We start from the raw sequence: 21,115 nt of genomic DNA, 5'->3' as shown, positions 1-21,115 counted from the left end.
AGGAATGTATATTCTAAGACATTTTCTAATTTTTAATTTTCATTGAGAAGGTTTTTGACTCCTGCCGTCAGCCGTCAGCTCTTGCGGGCAGTATTCTTTTGTGGGGCGCCGCCGCTCCTGCCTGTGAGTTGGCTGCTTCTGGTCCACTGCAGGTTTCGAAACCACATGGCAGATGCGCCTGATTTCTCTCTAGAATAAGAATAAATAGGTTCATCCCCCGCCCCCCACTTCCTTGTCGTGGCTGGATGTTGAGTATGATGTTTCCAGGTAGATGAAATTTGGTAAAGTGAGGCATTATAGCTTGGCTAAGAATGGCAGACTTCTCCAGAGAGTCTCTTGTTCTGACCCCCAGGCTCCCTTTTTTCCCCTCAAAATGGGCTTTCTTCAGCTGGAGAAACTTGATAGTGCCTTAAGAAGGCTTTTTAAGAGGTAAATGTTCTCAGGGAAAGCCAGTTGACTGGTTCTGAAAGTCAGCAAGGCCAAGAAATGATCTTCTTTTTCTTTCCCTCTCTCTTCTCTCTGTGCCGCATCGGCAGAAGAGGGGGGTGCAGAAGATGGGAGGGCTGAAGAGGAGGGGGCAGAAGAGGGCGCCTCGGAACCGGAGTCTTACCTCGACCTGCCAAAGAAGGTTTCAGCAAAGACTACCAGGAAGATCCTGATGCTTCTCTGTGACGAGTCGGTGAGGCGGGGCCGGGGCTGTGGCAGAGGGCCTCCCGGGGGTGGCTTTGCCGACTTTCTGCTTTGCCGACTTTCCATTGTTGCCTCTTGTCTGCTGCTTCTGATGACTCTGGCCAGGCCAGATGGGGCCTGGAGGCAGGAGTGGATCGGCCCTCGGGAACAGAGCTGGAGGCTGGCCCCTGGACGTCGAGGGGCACTTCACAGAGAGGCTATGCCTCAGAGTTGGCCCCTCTGGCCAGTGGGTCCTCCCTTAGCGGGTCAGCAAGGCATGGTTCAGGGCTGCTGACAGGCTCCTGCTAATTTTTAGAAAATGCTCGTTGTTTGAGAGATGGGGCATCAGTCTTGCCTCCATGAACCCACCTGCCAAATAGTGCGGCCACAACCGACCTGGCCCTTCTCTGGAATCTCAGTTTGCAGTTAGTCTGGCTGTGTAGGGCTTTGGCTGTCTGCACTGGATATTCACGAAAACCACTAGACTTAGTGTAAAGGCTGTGTTGGAGCTGGCTTAGCAGAATTCGAGGTGTTACCAAATGTGATGGGTGTTTATTTAGATGTTATAGTTCTAAGATGGGCAAAAGAGCTGGAGCAAGACCTGGTAGCCTCCAGTGACCTTGGGACAGTTTTCTTTGGCCCAGGGCTGCCTCCTGCCACTAAGGGCAGCTCTTTCTGAAGGAGGCTGCTGGCAGGTGCTCCCCTTTCTGTTTGCGGGCTTGCTGCCAGTGGCCGCCTTTCCATGGAGCCCTCCCTCAGGTGTGCCCAGCTCAGAGCTGGCACCGGGCACCCGGTCTTCTCCCCACTCCCCACTTCATGTGCGCTGTGTTCTGGTATGCTGTGTCCCTCTCCCTTCCTGCCTTCCTCTCATCCAGTGCAATGCCTACTAGGTGTTCTGTAGGTATCTGGGGACTAGCATGTGAGTGAAGGGACACTGGGCAGGTGGGAGTCTGACTGGGTCAGGTTTGGACAGCTGTGGGAGCTCAGCTGTTTGCCCAGTGGCTGGTGGGTGAAGTGAGTCAGCACCCTTCTGAGGTGGAGGAACTAAATCCATGATGGGCACTGGCTTCATCCCTTAGGCATCTTAAGAAGGCCCTCCTCTGGGGTCCCCACTGCCCGAAGTCTCATCCTTGGGGCTTCTGCTCTGTGGAGTCCTCCCTGGCTAGTTACACAGAAGGAGGCTGCAGACCCTACGACTTGTTCCTGAAACCCGTCTCTGACCGGAAATGACATCTTCCTTCTCTCAGGGTTTCCTCATAGACAGCAAGCTGCTGAGACTTCTCCTCCCCCTGGAGAAGACCGAACACTATATGCTGAGGCTGGACGCCATCTTCTCAGTGAGTCCCACTGGGCTGAGTGGACAGGGGCTGGGGACCTCATTCTAAGACAGCCCCCCTGTGTTCTTCCACCATGGCCTCAGCCCTGGGAGTAGATGCAGATCTCCTGGGGCCTCTCTCACCATCACATCCTTCCCTTCACTTACTCTCATGCAAGACATTGGCCTCAGAGTCATTTAAATGTGTCCCACCCTGACCCTTGCTCTACCAGCTTCTCGCTCTCGTGGCCCAGCCCTCAGACCGTAGGTTCTCCCCTACACCCCTAAACTCAGATGTGTGCTCAGCTCCCTTTCGTGTTCTCCTGCCCACAAGACCTGACTGGTGCAGCTGGTCCCAACTCAGCATCCTTTCTCTGTTCTGATGTGGGTCCCAATCTCACTGCCTTTCCCAGCGTTGAACCCCCTCCACTCTGGGCCATGGCAGGTGTCGGGGTGTTGAGGGGAGCAAGCCAAGCCCCCTGCTCTTAGGAGTGAGGGTCTGTTGATTCCCTGGATGTGACGTTTGAGCAGTCCTTCTGTTTCTGCCTCAGGCCATTGGAATTGAAAGTGAGGATGACTTGTATAAACTGGTGAACTTCTTCCTCAAATACCAAGCTCATCATTCACTCTCCAGTCAGGTAAGGCGAAGTGCAATCAGAAAGAGAGCATTTAAAATTCTCCTGGAGGGCCCCAGAGGGCAGTGCTGCCTTTGAATAATCCTTCTGGAGAAAGAGTGAGGGTTTTATGTCAGGGATAACTAACTTAGCATTTTCCTTATTATTGTTACTTTTTCTGTTTACAAAGGGAAGAATGGTTGGGGCTCAGATGCTGTTCTCAGACTGGGGCCCCAGGGGTCTTTTCCTGGGCCTCCCTCACAACCAGGCCTCAGCCACCGTGAGACCTGGGCCCACCAATGCTGCATGTTTTGATCCGCAGCACTTTCCTGCAAAGCAGGGCCCATTTCTAATACTTACCTTGATTGGCTCTTCTGAAGCAGTCATCATGTTAAGAATATTATAACATTTTAATTCAAAAATTAAAAACTTCAATTTAAAAAGTTCTTTTTAGTTTACTAACCTCAGGGTGAGATCCCTGATATGCTTCCAAAAGGAGTTGGCTGAGTGAACAAAACTCAGAAGCCATAAAGGAAAAAAAAAGATATATTTGACTATGTTAAAAAAAGTTCAGTACGGTGAAAATCACTATAAGCAAAGTTAAGATAAGGATGACAAGCTGGGGGACAATATTTTTAACTCATATCACAGGTAAGGGCTATTTCCTTAATATGTAATGAACCTCCATAAACCAATAAGAAAAAGGTCAACAACTCAATGGCAAAGACAAGGAATATGAACAAACACCTCCTAGAAGAGGCAATAGAAATAACTTCTAAACATATGAAAAGATAATCAGGCTTTCTTGTAATAAGAGAGATGCAAATTAAAACTGCCCAAATTCCATTTTCACCTGTCAGGTTGGCAAAAATCTGAAAGCCTGATAGCGCATAGTGATGGCTGAGGGGTGGGAAACAGGCACGCTTGTGAGAGTTGTGTAAGTTGCTGGTGGGAGTGTAAATTGTTGTGGCCTCCATGGATGGCAGTTGGGCGGTATCAGTTACAAAACCATATGCACTTTGCCTTGCAATTCCTCTTCTAGGATTTTGTTCTATAGATGTACATCCATACATTTGAAATGCTGTGTTTACTGTAGCTTATCCATTGCAGCACTGTTTGAAGTGACAGAAGATTGGAAATAATCTAAATTTCCATCATTAAGAAAGTGATTAAATAATATATGGTGCATCTACACCATGGAATACTATGCAACTGTGAAAGAGGAACACAGAAGTTTTTAATGTATTTATGTGAAAAGATCTTCAGGTTTATTGGTATGTGAAAAAAGCAAAGTGCAGAACTGTGTGCATAGTGCAGCATCACACAAAAATAGGGAGGAAAGTATGTTTGCTCTATGGACATAATATTTGGGAGGATATATAAGAAACTGATGACATTGGTTTGCCTGTGGGAAGTAAACTGAGTGAACTGTGAGATAAGAGTAGGAGGAAGATGCTTTTGAATTTAAAAATTAGAATAGAATTTAATTTGTATTATGATTCAAAAGGATATACATATATCATGTAGGTTTTATGAAGATTAATAAAATGAACACCTGGGAGCCCCGATTTAGAAACAGAACATTGTCATTGTTTTGAAGCCCCATATGCCTGTCCCTGGTCATCCCCCTTTCTCTTCCACTCTTTCCTCTCACAATTCTTTTCTTGTGTAAATGTCTCCCTCTGCATCTTTTCTGTAACTTTGAGAGCTTTCTGCGAACTTTCCTCCGTTTTTGTCTCTTCCTGTCTGTCTTCATATGCTCACGCCCGTGTACCCCCAACCCATAGTTCCTGCCCTTGCACCTCTCTTCAGATCAACCCTGGAATCTCTGTCACCCACTACAGGAGCAAGCAAGCCTGATGTCAGCGCTGGAGCCAGCAGAGCAGGCAGATGTTGAGGGAGGGAAGCAGGAAAGCCTTGTGGAAGGGGAGCTGGAAGAGAAGGAGACCCCCCCCTCTCCCGGGCTCATCCACCCCAATGATGTCCTCAAGATTCTGGAGGCCTTTGTCATGGGTCTGAAGAAGCCTAGGTGGGCTGTGGTGCTGGAGGGCTTGCCTGAGCACTGGGGAAGCTGCATGGGATGGGGCCAAGCAGGTGCTAGTGAGTGGAAAAGAGGCTAGTGAGCAAGATCTTGGGGGGTGAGGAAAGGGATATCTAAAGGGAGGGCGAGAGGAGTCATTGGACATTATCTTGAAAGAAAGGGGGTGTAGAAGTGATTTGCATTTTTTCATTCCTCATTCATTCAATCAACAAACAAGTACTGGGGTCTGCTATGTGTAGGTCCCTGAGAGATACCTCCTTGTGGTCAGAACAGTGGTCAGAGCACATACAAGGTGTCACGTTGCTCAGAGGCAGAAGTGGTTGACTCCAACTGGCATGTCAGATAAAGCTTTAGGAGGAGATGGCACCAGAACTGGGTTTTCTTAAGTGGATAAAGTGGGGCAGAGGGCATTTCACGATGTGACAACCCGGGGCAAGGCCTGGTGTGTTCAAGAATCATGACAGAGAGGGATGGTTAGTGTCAGGGGTCTGGGAAGTGGGAGCGGTGATCTCCAGATCATGGAGAGCCTTGCCCAACGTGCCCGAGATTTTTGTCGTTACCCTGCAGTGGGCCGGAGCCAGAAACGGGCCTGAGGCGGTGGGGGAGCTGTGGTTAGACTTGTGTTTCAGAAAGATCACTTTGGTGGCAGGGAGGGGGTGATGCTGGATGCAACGAGAGCAGTCAGGTTTGTCCAGGTCGGGGTGATGTCCTGGATTAAGACCATCCTAGCAGAGATGGAGAGGAGATCACCCATTTTGAGAGCTGTTTTGAATGCATTAGTGAAGAAATGGGCATAGTTTGAGCCGTAAGGCCAGTGAGGTAAACTGATGGAGAGAAAGAGGGTGGATGAAACTCTAATGACAAAAGTGACAATGACACCGAGAATCGGGAACATTGATGATAAGTATGTGTCCTTTTGGAGGATCCGTCATAATCTGGTTGATAAACATGTATAGCTGAGTGGGTAGGTGACAGGTGGGTAAGTGGTAGGTCTGTGAGGGACAGACATGGTGACCGGCACTGCTTGGGGGCCTGAGTGGTGCCGGGGGGGAGGGTGGTACCAGTGCTCTTGACCTGCAGGGACTCTCGGGCGCCAGTGAAGTTGATGAAGGACGTGCGTGATGACTCAGAGGACTCTGAGTACTGGAAGGCCCTGGCCACAGTTATCCCCGACGCCACGCAGAACCTCTGGGATGCGCTCTACACGGCCTTGGAGAAATACCAGTAAGTGTGGACGTCCTGGCCCAGGAGAAGGAGGGAGCCGGGCGGGTAGGCGGGGGAAGGATTCTGCTTGGAGCAGCCGCATTTACCACCTCCCGTCCCATGAACTCTTGGGGAGAAGAGCTGCCTTTGGCAACTCCTGATGAGGGACACATCACATCTGGACCTGTCCTCCCTGCCCTTTCCCACTAGCCTGGCTCGTGCAGGGCAGGAGGGTTGCTCTGGTGGCTGAGACTTCTGGGGTCCTCTTCCACCTCCACCCACAACAGACACACAGAGACCCTGGCCCCTGCTTGGTAGAGGATGAAGGATTCACTGGGCCTCTAACCTACGTTTCTTCCCGAAGCCTCGTTCTGACGCAGAGGGCCAAGCTGCTGATGGAGAACAGTTCTCTGGAGCAGCAGAACACAGAGCTCCAGATGCTGCTGCAACAGTATCTAGATTCCAAGGTGGGTGACAGGGACCCTGCAAGGTAGGCGGGGTGCTCAGGAGGCCGGGGGAGGCGGTGGGACTGGAGCTGATGTTAGGAAATGAGGAGCCCTCTTCCTCCGGAGGCCAGGGAGCTTTGAGATGTGGGTTGTAATAGTGTCCCTTTGATGCCCACGGTTTTGGGCACCAGCTGCTGTTGGACCACTCTTAGAAGCAGTCCCACTCTTGGAAGCAGTGACAGCTCCACAGCTTCCAGAGCGCTTCCATAGGATTTTTCTTTTTTGGTCTCAACAACCCGTCTGTGAGGTACCTAGGGCAGTAATTATTCTCCCCCTTTCACAAAAAGGAGAATCAAAACATGGAGACTTTGTAACTTGCCCAGAGTGCGGGCTTTCCCACTCTGCCAGCCCACTTGTCTGGCGTAGGATGTGGCGTGGTTAGAGGAGGCTCCCGATGGGGCAGATACTGCCTGGCCCCCACTCCTGCCCACTCCACTGGTAGTTGGGGCAGCTTCCTCATGGCCTGAAAGAGGACAAATCTCATTGTCTCTGCTCCAGAGGAAAGAGTTCACTCATAACACAGTTGCTGGCTCTGCTGTGCTGATGTGGCATCCTTCATGTGGTCCCGAGGCCATGGGCCAGGAGGGTTGTGCCACACTGGGCCGAGCGTCGGTCCTGCATCATCAGCTGTGCATGTGAGGCCAGCCACAAGCCCAGGCACTGGAGGGGTGTGGCCCCATGTGGTCTCAGGCCCAGGCCACACCTGAATGGGGATGTGGTAAGCCTGAGTGTCGTAACAGCTTCTTGGCCTGTGACAGGTCTCAGACATTAGGGGACCGTTTGGTCCATGCTTCCTTTGATGCTGCTGTGTATAAGAGTTTAGGGGAGAGGGCGGGGCTAGACTGAGGATGGGATGGGCAGGTGAAGAGGAGAGGGGAGCATTTAAGAGAACGGCAGAGCAGAAGGTGGAGAATGTTACTGGAGGTTAGCTTGCCAGAGAAACCAAACAAGAAGCCCAGGGGCTTGTCTTCTGAAGGAAGGCCGACGGGGGCTTTCCCAGGCATTTGGAAGCATTTGGGGAGGACAGGCTTGCAGAGGCTTGGAGGCCTGTGGGAGAGCCAGCGTGTGCCCCTGACCCCAGAGCCAGGGAGAAGGAGGGCCCTGGGGAAAGCAGAATGACCTTTGTTCTTTCTTTTCCAGATAAACTCGGAACTGCAGGTTCCTCCGACTCAAGTGTTCGGGGTACCTGCAAAGTAGAGCCAGACCTCGGAGGCTGCGGGATCAGGGCAGATGCTGGTGTTGGTGTCGGTGCCGGTGCCTGAGGCGCATGCATCACCTGGGAGCTGCCTGGGTCTGCTCTGGATGTTCCGGAGCCGCTGTTGTAGGTCCTGTCCAAATAAGGCGACAAGAGGAGTTACCTGTATCCTCAGTCATGATTAAAGTCTTTAAAAAGTTGTGGCTGAATCTGTCTGAAGAGGTCAGGTCCGCTGTGACACGGCCCCCTGCCCCCAGCTCTGTGTCACGAGGGGACTTTGTTCCCGTCCTCAGATCGTGGTGTGAGGACAGGCACGTTGCTGTGAGACAAGGCCCAGGCAGCGGCGTGGGGCCCCTTCTTGCTTCTGGGGGCGGTTGGTTTCTATGCATGGAGGCTGGAGCTCTGGGGCTCTTGTGGGGTCTTAGGCCTTCAGACTGTCCTTGGGCCTGCAGGACCCCTTTGGTGAGGTTTTGGGGCCCCTGGGTCCACCCTGGTGTGCCCCCTGGGCTGTGACATGAGGGTCCTTCTGTGGGCAGCCTGGGCAGGTGGCCTTAGGCCCGCCTGGAACCCTGGACCATGAGGCCATCCAGAGGGGCCCAGCTGGTATTGAGTTTGCCAACCTCAGTGTGCCCACTGACCCTGTGCCCCCACACCCGTCCCCTCACTTGACCAACTGCAGACTTGTCAACTCAGTGTTTGATTTCTTTTATTAAGAGAAAAATCACCACTCAAGAAAGGAAAAACAGCAAAGAGAAACCCAGCTCACACAGGCAGAGGGCAGCACTTCAAAGAACAAACTCCTGGCTGAGCTGTAGGGACCGAAGGGCAGGCTCTGCAGGGGGAGGGCAGAGGTTGCCTGGGGAGGTGGGGGGACCAGAGGTTCGCTCTCACTGCTCCGTGTCTAGGCTTGTGAGCACTAGCCTGGCCGAGGAAGCTCTGGGAAGCCATAAACCCCACAGGCAGGGCAAGGCCTGGGCTTGTGTACCCGCCATGGCCATGGCGACTGCCCGGGCAGGAGGAGGAGCCCTGGGCCATGGAGCCAGATGGAGGCAGCCACGGCAGGGTTAGCAGGAAGGGTCTGGCCCACTTCTGCAGCATGACGGTGGAGTCAGCGGCCCTCACAAGATGATGTCTGGGGAAGGGCAGGGGGATGCTGTTTGCTTGTTCTTTCTTTTCAAAGCCCTGGGCACTGGCCCAAGACATGATTCTCAGTTAATTTCATTAAAGCTTTAGTGCTTGCCAGAAGGCCTGGGGGAGGGTGTGGGGTGGCTTCTTCAGAGCCAGGGCCTGCAGAAGTTGCCTCAGCAAGCTGGGGCAGATCCCCAACCCCTCCCACATTCCCCACCCACAGGCAGGGACCAGAGAGGCAGGACAGGGCGAGCAGCAGGCTTGGGGTGGTGATGATGGGCGCCCCAGCAGCCAGGAGGCAGGCTCCTGGGACCTGAGGCCCCAAGGGTGGACACCGGGCTCCTCAGGCTCCCCAGGGAGACGGGAACGTCCACGCCAAGGAGGGGGAAAAGCACAAGCCCAGGAGAGGAGCTGCAGGGAGGCCATGGGGCCTTCACGCTCCTAGGAGCTTCTTGACCATGTAGCCGGGGAGGCTGTAGAGGAAGAGGGCCAGCATGAGCAGCCCCAGCAGCGCCAGCACGATCTTGATGATGAGCCACTTGTACCGTGTGCAGATGAGGTACTTGATGGACTTGAGGGGGTTGAGGAACCAGACGAAGGCCGTGTCGGGCCGGCTGCAGGAGGGGGAGACTCAGTCAGGCAGTGGCGGCTCTCAGGGCACCCCCTCCCTTCAGCCCTTCTAGACCCCAAGAGGCCCCATCACAGCCACGGTCCCAGAAGCAATGAGGGCGGGAGGCAGGGTTCGAGCCCACTTCTCAGCATCAGGTTTGCAGCTTATATTCCCTGTCGTCTTTGCAGGACCCCCTGGCACCCCCCGCCTCCTCCCAAGGCCTCAATGGCATTTCTGGCATTGGGCAGCCATCCAGCCTCGACCTGGATGCTCGCAGCGATGGCAGCTCACCACCTGAAGAGGCAGCGTGCTGCAGGCAGCCCTGAGTATCAGCTTTCGCAGTTCAGCAACGTGGTCCATTGCCCCTGCTCGCTCTCCGTGAGATCAGCACCCCTCACCTCCCCGCCTTTCCCATGAACAGAAGCTTCTGTCTGCACCAGGCCCTGCCAGGGGTCTGAGGAGCCCTGTCACCCTCACCCACCGGCCCACTGCCAGGCTGCCATCGCTACTCTACCTTCTGCACGGCCTCCTGGCCAAGAAGTGCATGTTGAGGTTTATATTCTGTTGTTTGTGTTCCAAAAACAACAGGTTTTATGAAATGTCAAGATAGAAAAATCAAAGTATTGAATATGCTTTTTCAAATTCCTGCCCCGCTAACTCCTGGAGGACACTGCGGAGCGGGGGTGTGGGCTCAGGGCACCTGGTTTCCAATCCAGGCTGGGACAGGCAAGTGGGGCACCTCTGTGAGCCTCAGTTTCCTCACTGACACAATGGGGTTGACAGTGGACCCCGCCTCCGGGGTTGGTAAGGGCTGAAGGGAGGCAGTGACAGGCGACGCCCCCAGCACTGCCTGGTGCGGAGCATGCTCAGCAAAGGCTGGCTCCTGAGCCGTTGACATCGGGTGGAGCTGCTGACCACTCTGTAGGGCGGACAGCGGCTCTGGTCGCCAGGTGGATGCTGGTAGAAACTATGCAGGACTCACTGGCTAATCCTAGGCAAACCCTTTCCCCTCTCCCTGTCCAGAGCTCAACTTCTTTCTGCCAGCGGGACCGGGGTGGAGTCTGTCAGGAATGTCGCTGGGCGAGGAGGTGGTATAGTGCGAAGAACACTGGATCGGCAATTGGGAAACCCAGGCTGAGTCCTAGCTCTACCCTAATTTGCTAGGTGACCTTGGGCAAGCTACTTCACCTCTCTGGCCTAATATGTAAACGTGCAAAATAGTCACTTCCAGTTCTGAGTCTGCGGAACTATTTGAAAGCTTGAAAGTTGGCTGTGTCTGTGTGTGCATATGCGTGTGTATGCATGTGTGCGTGCACTTGTGCATGTGCACGTGTGTGTTCTGCATGCTGCTCAGCTCATGAGCCCTAGCTCCAGAGGAAGAAGGGAGGAGTACCAGACCCAGGAGGATGCCGGGCTCGGGCCCCCAGGATCTTCTTGGCCAGGTAGCCAGGCACAGAGTAGAGGAAAAGGGCGAGGCGGAGAAGCAGAAGCGCGAGCGGCAGCAGTTTGAGGAGCAGCCAGCGATATGTGTGCCACAAGAAGTAGCAGGCAGACTTGAGAGGGTTCAAGAACCAGATGAAGCTTGTGTTGGGCCGGCTGGAGCAGCAAGAGGAGCGGAGGGGGCACGGAGAAAGGACACAGGGAGTGAGGGCTCAGGGCATGGCGAGGGGCCCCAGCCAGGAGGGGCCTGACCCTGGGCTGAGTGTGCGTAGTTCCCGCCACCTCCACAGCCATCAAGGCTGCCTGGGGCCCCAAATTCCACCACTGCAGCTGTTTGCCTTTGACTGAAGCTAGGAAGAGCACTTGACTCTGCTAAGTGTGGCCTTCCCGCGAGGGGCGCTGCTTCCCAGGACGGACAGCCCCTGCTCTGCTTCAGAAGGAGCTGGTGGATTCCGCAGGGAAGGAGAGGAACAATGAGGCTGTGGCCCAGGGAGGGACAGAGAGGGCAGAGGTGCCTGCAGAGCGGGGGCAAGAAGACCAGAAGGTTCTGGTCCTCTTTCCTGTTCCAGGGCCACCAGGGGCCAGCGCGGCAGGGTGGCCTGACAGGCAGGGCACTCACTTGGGTTTCTCTAGGGGGTCAGGTTCATTGCGGGCCAGGCCAACAGGATTCTTCTCCGCCTCCTCAGCAGTGAGTAGATGCAACTCCGCCTCCACCTTGCCCTGCAGAGAGGGACAGATTGGGCCCAGAGCCCGGGCCAGGTGCCAGGCAATCGGCACTCCAGCCTGGCCCAGCCCTGCCCTCTGCCTGAGCAGAGCTGGTGCCCACCGTGAGCTCAAACTCGTCATTCTCATTTCGAGCCAGGAGGGGCCACCAGCCTTTGACGCGCTTCTGCTTGAAGATGGAAACCAGGGGCACATCCACCTCCCCCGTGGCCATCTCCATGGTGCACTGCTTGGCGGTCTTTGCACCCCGTGGGAACCGGTTCAGGTCCAGCTCGATGGCCCCTGTGGCAACCTCAGAGTCAGAGATCGGGTCAGACTGACCCCATGCCTCACTCACCTGGGGTGGGCTCACCTGTCCTTACCTCCCCCTGCCTTATCCCCTCCATTTTGGGTCCCAGTCCCCCCCGCCCAGCCTGGCCCTGCACCCAGGAAGTCGTCCGCGGAGAAATGGTCGGCATCCCAGATCTGCAGGGTGAGCCGTGCTGGGATCTTGTATTCGGTTTCGTCCCAGGAGAACATGGACTCCTTCTTGGAGATGACAATCTTTTCCTCGGCAGCCAGGTAGTCGAAGGGGAACAGGTAGCGCCAGTTGAAGTTGCCCTCGCCAGTGAGGGAGTGGTAGTGGACGTCTGTGTCCTGCTTGTCCTCCTGCTGGCCCTTCAGCCACCTGCGGGATGCCACCCGCTCCAGACCTGCAGCCACACCCAGAGGGGCCTCTCCCCACCCCACAGCTCCCCTTGTCCTCTCCCTCCTCTCCTGCCTCCCAGGAAGGTGGCTCCCCAGCTCAGCTCCCTCCCAGCCAGGGGGCCTCTCACTGACCCCCGCACAAAAATGTCACTGGACTTCTCCCCAGTGAAGAAGTCATCGTCCTCCAGGACCACTTCATCCGTGTTCCACACGATGACCCGCAGCTCGTACCTGGGCAGGGTAGAGGCTGATCACCTGCCTGGGGGTGGGGTTTCCCCAGGGTCTTGGGTCTAGGATGGGGCAGGGGGCTGGAGATGAGATGACCAGTAGTCTTGGGGACTCAGGGCTGGGCCAGGCTGGGATTGCGAGAGCAGATGTGGGGAGATGCTGAGGGGATGGGGAGAAGTTGGGGCCCCTGGTGAGCGAGAGAAGGTCAGCCAGCCAGCATGGCAAGCCCTGGGGGAAGCCTGTCTGGTGGACAGCCAGGACCCCCAGCACACTCCTGGACAGGGAGGCGGCCTCAGGGCAGGGAGGGGCAGGGGCCGGCTGCTGGGGGGTGGCTGAAGCGGGGCCCAGAGAGTCAGGAGCAAGTTCCCCTGTCTGCAGAGGCCAGAAGCTCCACGGCAGTTCCAAGTGAAGTTTACCCAGCAGCCGGCAGCGGACACCCAGGGAATTTGGTTTCCTTTATGTCCTTGACCCCAAAGAGGATTTTCTCCTCCAAGTGTAATTGTCATTATAAATGAAGTAGTTACATTTCAACCATTAGGAGTGAGGTTGAGTCATCCACTAAAAATGGGAGTGTGGGCCTCACTGGAGTTAACGCCCTGGACAAGTGACACCTGGGTTGGGGTGTCCCCAAGTGGCAGGCTCTGGAACAGCACATGCATGGCCTCAGACCGGGAGGCTATTCCAGGCAGAATTGGCTGCATGATTTGTGGGCCCAGGGCATAAAGGGAAAGCAGGGCTCCTTGTTAAAAAATCATTAAGAATTTCAAGGGGCTGGCCTGGGGGTGCAGCGGTTAAGTTCGCATGTTCCGTTTCAGCGGCCCGGAGTTTGCTGGTTCGGATCCCAGCTGCAGACCTACACATCACTTTTCAAGCCATGCTGTGGCAGGCATCCCACATATAGAATAGAGGAAGATGGGAACGGATGTTAGCTCAGGGCCAGTCTTTCTCAGCAAAAATAGGAGGATTGGTGGCAGATGTTAGCCCAAGGCTAATCTTCCTCAAAAAAAATATCATTAAGAATTTCAAGATTGCCATCATGAAATAAACATGGGACGCTGTGTGAATCCACGCGCCCATGAAGCTGGTCCTGATTCTAGGCACTGAGGGTGTCAGAGCTGGCAGTGACTCCATCCTGCCACTTTACAGATGGGAAAACTGAGGACTAGGGAGGCAAAGCGACCTGGCCGGGGTCGACTAGCAGGGGCAGGTGGCTTGGCTCCTGGTCCAGTGCTCTTTCCACTCTACCATGCTCCTGCCTCTTCTGGGCACTCACTCCTGCTCATCTCATCAGCAGGTTCTTGAAATAAAACGTGGTCGAGCTTCATGACAGCCTCGAGTGGGGACTGTCAGAGAGCGGAGCAGACTCTCAGGAGTTCTGTGTCTTGTGTGCAAGTGTACGTGTGGACGTGTGTGTGGGAACCCATGGTAGTGCCATGTGTGTGTGCATGGGCGTGTGGAGGAGAGCAGCGGTGAGGCTGAGAGTCCACTGGAGGATGCTGGCGTGTTCTCATTGCCCTCATCGACCGTACACAGACGGGGGTGTGGCCCCTGCCTCAGCAAAGGGGACCCATCCGGGGCAGGCCCCACAACTCTCTTGATGGTTTGGTCTGTTCCCCCCACAAGGCCACATGAGGTGCCCAGGGAATGCCAACTGACCATTCCTGGGGCCACAGGGGAGGTGGGAGGGGTGCGGGGAGGGAGGGAGTGGTCCTGGGCCTGAGCAGCTCACTTCTTGGGTTTCCGGGGAGAGATGTCCAGAGGCGTCCCGGGGGCTGGCATGTCCATGGGGAACATGTCCACCCACAGCTCCAGGCGACCCTGAGGAAGAGGGGGCATGGCAGACCTCCCCACAGACTTCTCCCGTCTGCCCAGGACGGCCACCTCTCCTCTCCCTCCCAACCTTTGCTGTCTCAGGACCCATTTCATCAGTTTCCATCCTTGAACGCCAGGAATTCCTATGACATCATCAATAGCCAATCACAGCTTCTGAGGGAGACACCCCAGGTCTCCACATTCTCACTCAAAGGAAAGACCCGTGCCACTGAGTTACCGTGAAGGGCCTTGGTGGGGAGGTGCCCCCAGGCTCTGGGGAATGCAGAGAATAGCATGAGGATCCGTTCTTACGGACTCAGGTTGGGACTCCCCGATTCCAAATACCAAAGGACCTCAGATCCGGACCAGGCGAGCAAGCGTCACCTGCTCGATGCCTGGCTTGTCAGGGTTGAGCAGCGGCCGTGTCTCCACATGTTCCGGCACCAGGCGGCAGCCCACGCGGGGGATGTCCTCCCAGTGCCTCAGGGCGGACAGCGCCACGTGCTCTTCTGTGGGCTTCCTCTGACCTGTGGGTTCCAGCGGGTCAGTCGCACACACGGGCTCAGCAGGACAAGAGACCTGTGCTGGGCTGGGGACTCAGGGGCACAAAGAGGGCCCTGAGCCATCGCCCATCTGCCCATCTCCGTTTTACTGTTGGGGAAACTGAGGCACACAGAGAGAAGTGGCTTGCCCAAGCTCTCAGCTGCCCCATAGGGCCCAGAGAGGTCTGTGTCCTTGGGATTTCTCTGCCTGGGGGACTTGACCAGAGAATCCTTCTGGGCTGTGAGCTCTGGGAGGGGAAGAATCCACTTCCTGCCCCAGCACCCTGAAGGTGGTCAGCACAGATACCTCCCGATTCTCTGGGAAGCGCCACATGAGTGAAGGAGTGGGGAGAGCATAGGGCTTAGAGCCAGAAGGACCTGGGCCCACGACCTCGCTCTGCTCTTAAGAGTCATGTGACCTTGGGGAAGACACTCCAACCCTTTAGGTCTCAGTTTCCTCATCTGCAGGATGGGGAGACTCTCCCTACCCCACAGGGATGCTGAGAGGGAGAAAGAAGGCAGCAAGTGGGTCAGTGCCCTGTAGCAGGAGGTGAAGGGCAGAGGCTCGGCAGACAGGAGTGGGACTCGGGGCTGATGAGCAGAGGGTCTAAGGAGACGCCAGGCTGGGCCTCGAGGTCCCACTGTGGGGACATGGGGGTCCCTCCTTGGCCTCTGACACCCCATGGCCGCATCCAGCGCCCCTTTACCATTCTCGTCCTCGATCTCGGAGGGCCCAGTGAAGACGCGGTTGGACACCTTCACTCTCCCGGGGGGCCCAAAGTGGGGGCCATCTACTTTGCCCTCCTTGCAGAGGCGGGTCAGGATCTGGCTGGGCTTCATGGGGTCCCGCCAGATATTGTAGCCATGTCTGTGGGAGGGGACAGACAGGCTTGGTGGGCTCAGGTGGGGCTGGGCCATCCCCGGGTGACAACTGGTTCTGACAGTTCTCTTAAGTTGCCTATCACCCTGGGTCAGCAAGAGGGCCCTGCCCTGGGCTCCAAGCTCAGCTGAGACACTAGGGCTGCTGGAGGCTGATGCCTCAGGTCCCAGGCTCTGGCCCCACGTACCCAGTGTCCCAAGGATGAGCATCCAGCCTCCCCAAAGCAGCGCGCTCTGCATTCCACTCTCCCTGCACTGTGCCCACTCCTCTAGAACCTCAAAGACTGCCTTGAGGAAACTGATAACCAGAGAGGTTAAGGGGCTTGCCCAGGGTCACACAGCCTATCTGTGGCACAGGGCCGTTAGATCCCCAGTGGACTCTTCCTCGTGCACAGTGCTGCCCCTCCTGCCAGCCCACTTTTCTCTCCTTGTCTGCCTCCTCTGTCCTGCGACCCCTCAGCTCTCTCCTCGTCTTGGAATCTGCAGTCCAGGCCCTTGAAGGCCCATGTGCGTGCCCCGCCCCACGCACGTGGAGTAAGTCTGGGCGATGCCACAGGTGGCGCGGTGCTTGCTGTAGAAGCGGTTCTCCAGGTCGATCTTGGTTTCCCCAATGAGGTCGTCGGTGCCGACCAGATCCCAGTCGTACACGGCGACCGTCAGCATGGATTCCATGGGGAAGGAGGCCTCGACGTCAAAGGACCTGGCGGGATGGGGGTTGGGAGAAGGGTTGAAGGTGGAGTGGGAGGTGGGCTGGGCAGGGGAAGACAGGGCAGGGGCGGGGGCGCCAGGAGGCCTTACTTCCCAAAGACAGGGTTGAGCTGCTTGGAGATGTAGTTCTCCTTGTCGCGGATGTCAGTCTTGCCTAGCCGGATGGCGATGTAGGGGTCGGCTTTGCCATTGATGTCTGCGGGGTGCAGGTCGGTGGCCTGACATGGGGGAGGGGTGCTCCTGAGCGGGTTCCCCACACCCTCCTCATCTTCCAGTGCCCTCACCCCCTCCCTGATGGTCCCACGATGGTGAAAGGCAGGAGCACTGGCCCAGAGGGAGGAGACTTACTGTGTGACCCTGGGCAAGTCACTGCCCCTCTCTGGGCCTGGGCTTCCTCCTCTATAAAAGGAGGGAACTAGAGCAGATGACCTCCCTGGTGCCTCCCAGCCAGGGGCTGTCAGTTTGCAGCTGCTTCAGCTGCTCCTGGGCGGGAGGACTGGGAGACTCGGGGGCTGCAAGGGGGTCTCACCCGGACCACATAGATGCGGACCAGCACGTTGATGGGGTCATTGCTGGGGATGCCCTGGAACATGCCATAGCTGGGGTCGTAGCCGGCTTCCCGGGATACATCCTCTGGGAGTGGCACTTTGTACACGCAGAGGGAGCCCTGGGACGAGGCAAGTATGGATCAGGGTGCAGGTTCCCACAGGCACAGGCAGGGGTGGCATTCAAATCAGCCAACAGCACTGGGGTCTCTGCATCCTGCTGTGGCAGGGCCTTAACCCTGTAGTTGCTGGATCATGCGAGGCATCAGGGCTTCTGGAGGGAGTGGCCATGGCAGTGGCGGGGGTGGGAGAGGCAACTGGGGTGGGGGCTCAGGGCAGATGCTCTTTATGAGCCAGCATGGAAGTATTTCATCTTTCACCAACCAGCATGGCTGACAGCTCCCCTGAGTGTCAGCCCTGGGCTTGGGGGTGAGGAGGAGAGCCGGTGCGGTGGGAGCAGGGGTGCTCAGGGCTCAGGGCCTGGGGCTTAGGGGCTGGGCCTGCGCTCCTCTCCAGACCTTGAAGCGGCCCACGATGCGCTCCTCTTCGGTGGAGCCGTCCTCGTCATCCCCGGTCTTGCCCCGCAGCAGGTTGAAGGTGTGCAGCCAGTCCTCAAAGTTGTCGAACTCAGACTCCAGCTCCTTGGGGTACACCTGAGCCGGGTCGGGCCGTCAGGGGGACGAGGACTGTCCACCGGCCTCTGTCTTGGCCCACCTGCCACCTCCCAGCCCAGCTGTGAGCCCACACCCCCAGCGGGGTCCGCTCTCAGACCCTCACCTTAAGCTCATCGATCTTGGGTTTCTTCTTCTCAGGGGCCTCGGACGCCTGGCCGGGGCCCGGGCCCTGGATCCTCTTCTTCTTCTCCTCCTTCGCTGCCTTTGCCTTCTCCTTGCCCTTCATCGGCCCCCTCAGGCCTGGCCAGAACCATAAAAGGGGGCCTAGTCAGTTCGGGGCAGAAATGATGGAGCAGGAAGGCCTGGGTTGGAGACCCAGCTCCACCGCTAAATTTACTTTGCTAATTTAACTTTGCAAGACTCCGTGTATCACCCGTGAAAGGCAGACAATACTCCCTGACATGTCTGTCGGACACAGGGGCAGGGCACCAATAAGGTCATGCTGGGAATGTGTCCAAGACTGTTGTCACACCCTTTGACAGAGCAGGGCATGGAAGGAACATAGGTCTGGGGCCAGGTCACTTTCCTCTCTGGCCTCAGTCTACTTGTCTGTAATATTAAGAGGGTTTTTCTATATCAGCATTTCCCAAACTGCATTCAGTGGAACACCAGGTGTGGGAATTCTTGGAATACTTTGGAAGAAAGGGTACATCGTGGTCAAATAAGTTGGGGAAATATTTTATGCTGTATCTTTTAGAGACTTATAATAAGACCTGTATATTAAAGGTACTGAGAAGTCCCGCAACAAAGAACTTATTTAACTTATTTGACCCCAGAACCCTCTTTACCCTCCAGAATACCCATTAATAGTGTTCCACAGAAAAGGTCTGGAAAATGCTGGATGAGATGAGCTCTGAGATCCCTTCCAGCTCTGATGTTCTGTGGCTTTAAATGTCTGTCCGTCACTGTGGTTGCTGAACTGGTCAGAGTAAAAGCCACTCTAGATAAGGGCCTAGTCCTGCTCCCTGGTGCCCAGGGTGCCTGATGGTATCTGCTGTTGGCTCCTGCACCGTGAGGGCCCATGGGAGGGAGAAAGAAGCAGCTGGTGTGTCAGGCAGGGGCGCTGGGCCATCCAGGGGTGGGGAGAGGGGTGCAGAGATCCAGGGCTGCGGGGCTCACCGTCAGCGTTGTCCATGTCCTCCTTCTCCTCCAAGTCAATTCCCGAGGCCTCCTGCTGTCGAAGTTGCTGCCAAAAGATCAGGTGAGAGGAGGGAAGGTGGCCTTCCTGGTGAGGGGCTGTTGACCTGTGGTCTCAGACTAGCCTTAAATGCCGAGAAGCATAAACTCTTTCTTATACCGGGTTTCAAACCCAGCATGCGCTCTGCTTAAGTGGGCTGAAAAAAGTTTATGCCGTGTATAATATAACTAGCCGTACTTAGGAGTTTATGATTCTTTTGTGTATTATTTAAGACAGATAGTGTCCTTCAATGTTGCTTCTTGGTGGTATTTTGTTTTTAACGTAGAAAAGTATAACTGAGTAAGAAACTGTGCTTTATTTTCTATCACTCAGTACACCCCACCTACAGGAAACGCAATCACCAGGTTTGAACCAAGGTGCTGTCTGGTGGCAGCTGGTGCGAATTACAGGAGTAGAGACAAGGAGACGACAGGCATGGAGCTCCAGCCTGGTCAACCTGAATCCAGGGGCTGATGGTGGGAGAAGATACAACGAGGTGTCCCTCAATTATCTGCTCTCCTGATCTTTAGAAGTTTTGCTGGGCTCACAGCCACCTGGCTAAAGATTATATTTCTCAGCCTCCCTTGCAGCTAAATGTGGTTACAGGGACTAGATTCTGGCCAACGTGAACACAGTGATATGTGCAACTTCTGGGTTGGGCCCTTAAAAGGAAAGGAATACACCTCCTCTTCTTCTCTTTACGCCTTTCTGTGCACAGGTATTAGGACAAGACAGCGAGCTTCTAACCATACAGATACCAGTACCGAGATGGCAGGGTCTTAGTCCCTGTCACCATCAAGGCACCATACCAGCCTAACCCCCACCTCCTGAGCGATTATGGGAGAAAGAAATGTCTGTCTTGTTCACACCAATCTACCTTACAGCAGCAGCTGAGCCTGTGCCCTGATTAATATGGATGGCAAACATCACACGTGGCTTGGGTCACGGAAAGAGTCTGGGGAGAGTGTGGCTGGATCAGCTCAGGTCCTACCAGGGAAACACAATCACAGGCATATGTCCCTCCTGATCAGTAGGTCCGTCAGGGAACGTCCTGAGCTAGGTAGGCAACGCAGAGAAGAGACAAATGAGGAAGAGGAGAAATGCATTTTCTGGAACTTGCAATCTGACTCAGCAGACAGAACCCATGTGCAGGCAACAGGGGAAGAACATTTCACAGCGACAGTGACTGAGATGTGTAAAGTGAGACAGTATGAAGATGTGCAAGTACTAGTACTACTGAGAAATCGTTGTTCCCTTTTGGTCTCTGAGCACATGTTTCTCCTCTTCCTCAAAGGCCACCTCCTCTGTGAAGCCTTCCCTGACTCCCCAGGCACTGATGTGCCGTTCTTACCACACTGTACTGTATCTGCTTACATGTCCATTTTGCCCAGTAAACTGAGGGCTCCTCAGGCAGGTGTGGCGTCTTCTGGCTCCCATAGCACCTAGGATGGTGCCTGACTCATCATATACGCTCAAGAGATGTTTGTGGCATAAACGGATGAGGACAAGAGAAAACCAAGCCAGGTCAGGTAGGCTGGACCACCATCCTGGAAAAGGTGAGCTCCGAGCCAGAACCTCAAGGGTGCGAGACAAGGCTGTTCTAAGCTCATGTTAAGGGAGTGGGGGAGTCAGCTCTCGTCGGGAGCGGGAAAGAAGCTGGATAGGAGGATCTTATGTGGAGCTGGCGTCACCTCCCCGGCCCGATTCCTCCTCACCCCCAGCCTAGGCCCGAGGCCTCACCTCCTTCATGGTGTCAATGGAGGCAAAGTACTTGGACCACCAGTCCAGCATGCTGTCATCCGGCTCCTCCTCCGGCTCTGCCGAGCTGCCCTTCTTCTTCCTCTTCTCCTTCTCCTCCTCGGCCTGGAGGGTTGGCCAGGTCCAGAGTCCTACATACGTCCCTGCGCCCTGGCCATTCCCAGAGCCCTCGATAATCTGAGTGTCCCCCATCCATTCTGACTATGTGCTCCCGGGAAGCCCTGGGCTCCACGAGGCTCTGTGGGGCCACCAATGTCAAAGAGGCAGGACCTTGTTTTCTGGGAGGAGGATGCCGTGGCCCAGGGTGGGTCATGACCTGCCCACATGAGCCCCTGGCCAAGGCAGGATTGGCACTCAGGGCCCTTGCAGCTCAAGCAGCTCTCTCCCCCACCCTCTTTGGAGGGGTGTGCTGGCCAGAGCATCCAGGGGCTGGGGGTGGCTCAGTCCCTGACGCTGGGCCTCTTGGCCTGATATCCTATGCCAGTGTCGGGTCCTGTCTCCCAGAGCCCTCCAGATGGGCCCACACTCACCACATCCACCTTGACGACGGCATCAGAAGTCTGCGGAGGAGAACCAAGGAGGCAGGGGCAGAATTAGTCCCCAGGGCCTGATGCAGTGGCCCAGTCAGGAGAGAGGAGGAGGGGCTCATGCAGGGTCGTTC

The 21,115-nt window shown here is 55.6% G+C and overlaps 2 protein-coding genes and 1 long non-coding RNA gene across 15 annotated transcripts in view; 2 read left to right on the top strand and 1 right to left on the bottom strand.

Moving 5' to 3' along the window:
* The window catches only part of DRC1 (dynein regulatory complex subunit 1), a 41,973-nt gene extending 34,230 nt beyond the window's left edge, over positions 1-7,743 (top strand). Inside the window, exons 11-17 of one of the 2 annotated variants that reach the window (XM_008513047.2) lie at positions 537-679; positions 1,917-2,006; positions 2,536-2,622; positions 4,443-4,627; positions 5,720-5,863; positions 6,207-6,309; positions 7,489-7,743. In XM_008513047.2, coding sequence (XP_008511269.2) covers positions 537-679; positions 1,917-2,006; positions 2,536-2,622; positions 4,443-4,627; positions 5,720-5,863; positions 6,207-6,309; positions 7,489-7,545 — 809 coding nt within the window. In that variant the 3' untranslated portion in view covers positions 7,546-7,743. The remainder of the gene's footprint in view (positions 1-536; positions 680-1,916; positions 2,007-2,535; positions 2,623-4,442; positions 4,628-5,719; positions 5,864-6,206; positions 6,310-7,488) is intronic. The other variant, XM_070573083.1, reaches the window with a different exon arrangement.
* Positions 7,744-8,232: 489 nt separating this feature from the next.
* Positions 8,233-21,115, bottom strand: part of OTOF (otoferlin) — a 99,162-nt gene continuing 86,279 nt past the window's right edge. For 4 of the 12 annotated variants that reach the window (XM_070573069.1, XM_070573071.1, XM_070573067.1 and 1 more), the window contains 17 exons: positions 20,985-21,014; positions 20,437-20,559; positions 18,639-18,705; positions 17,623-17,759; positions 17,364-17,498; positions 16,830-16,967; positions 16,391-16,518; positions 16,122-16,292; positions 15,421-15,581; positions 14,556-14,698; positions 14,089-14,177; positions 12,264-12,362; positions 11,870-12,111; positions 11,548-11,726; positions 11,341-11,441; positions 10,675-10,877; positions 8,233-9,285 (listed from right to left, as the gene is read on the bottom strand). In XM_070573069.1, the coding sequence (XP_070429170.1) occupies positions 9,113-9,285; positions 10,675-10,877; positions 11,341-11,441; positions 11,548-11,726; positions 11,870-12,111; positions 12,264-12,362; positions 14,089-14,177; positions 14,556-14,698; positions 15,421-15,581; positions 16,122-16,292; positions 16,391-16,518; positions 16,830-16,967; positions 17,364-17,498; positions 17,623-17,759; positions 18,639-18,705; positions 20,437-20,559; positions 20,985-21,014 (2,319 nt within the window). In that variant the 3' untranslated portion in view covers positions 8,233-9,112. The remainder of the gene's footprint in view (positions 9,286-10,674; positions 10,878-11,340; positions 11,442-11,547; positions 11,727-11,869; positions 12,112-12,263; positions 12,363-14,088; positions 14,178-14,555; positions 14,699-15,420; positions 15,582-16,121; positions 16,293-16,390; positions 16,519-16,829; positions 16,968-17,363; positions 17,499-17,622; positions 17,760-18,638; positions 18,706-20,436; positions 20,560-20,984; positions 21,015-21,115) is intronic. The other 8 variants (XM_070573074.1, XM_070573078.1, XM_070573072.1 and 5 more) reach the window with 3 other exon arrangements.
* LOC139075592 (uncharacterized) lies at positions 8,929-10,511 on the top strand. The gene is made up of 2 exons (XR_011526182.1): positions 8,929-9,230; positions 9,470-10,511. It is a non-coding gene; the product is annotated as an uncharacterized lncRNA (long non-coding RNA).

This window comes from Equus przewalskii, chromosome 14, assembly GCF_037783145.1.
Source record: "Equus przewalskii isolate Varuska chromosome 14, EquPr2, whole genome shotgun sequence".
In the NCBI taxonomy this organism is placed as follows: domain Eukaryota; kingdom Metazoa; phylum Chordata; class Mammalia; order Perissodactyla; family Equidae; genus Equus; species Equus przewalskii.
The sequence above is the reverse complement of the archived record's forward strand: the minus strand, read 5'-3'. Positions and strand labels throughout refer to the sequence as shown.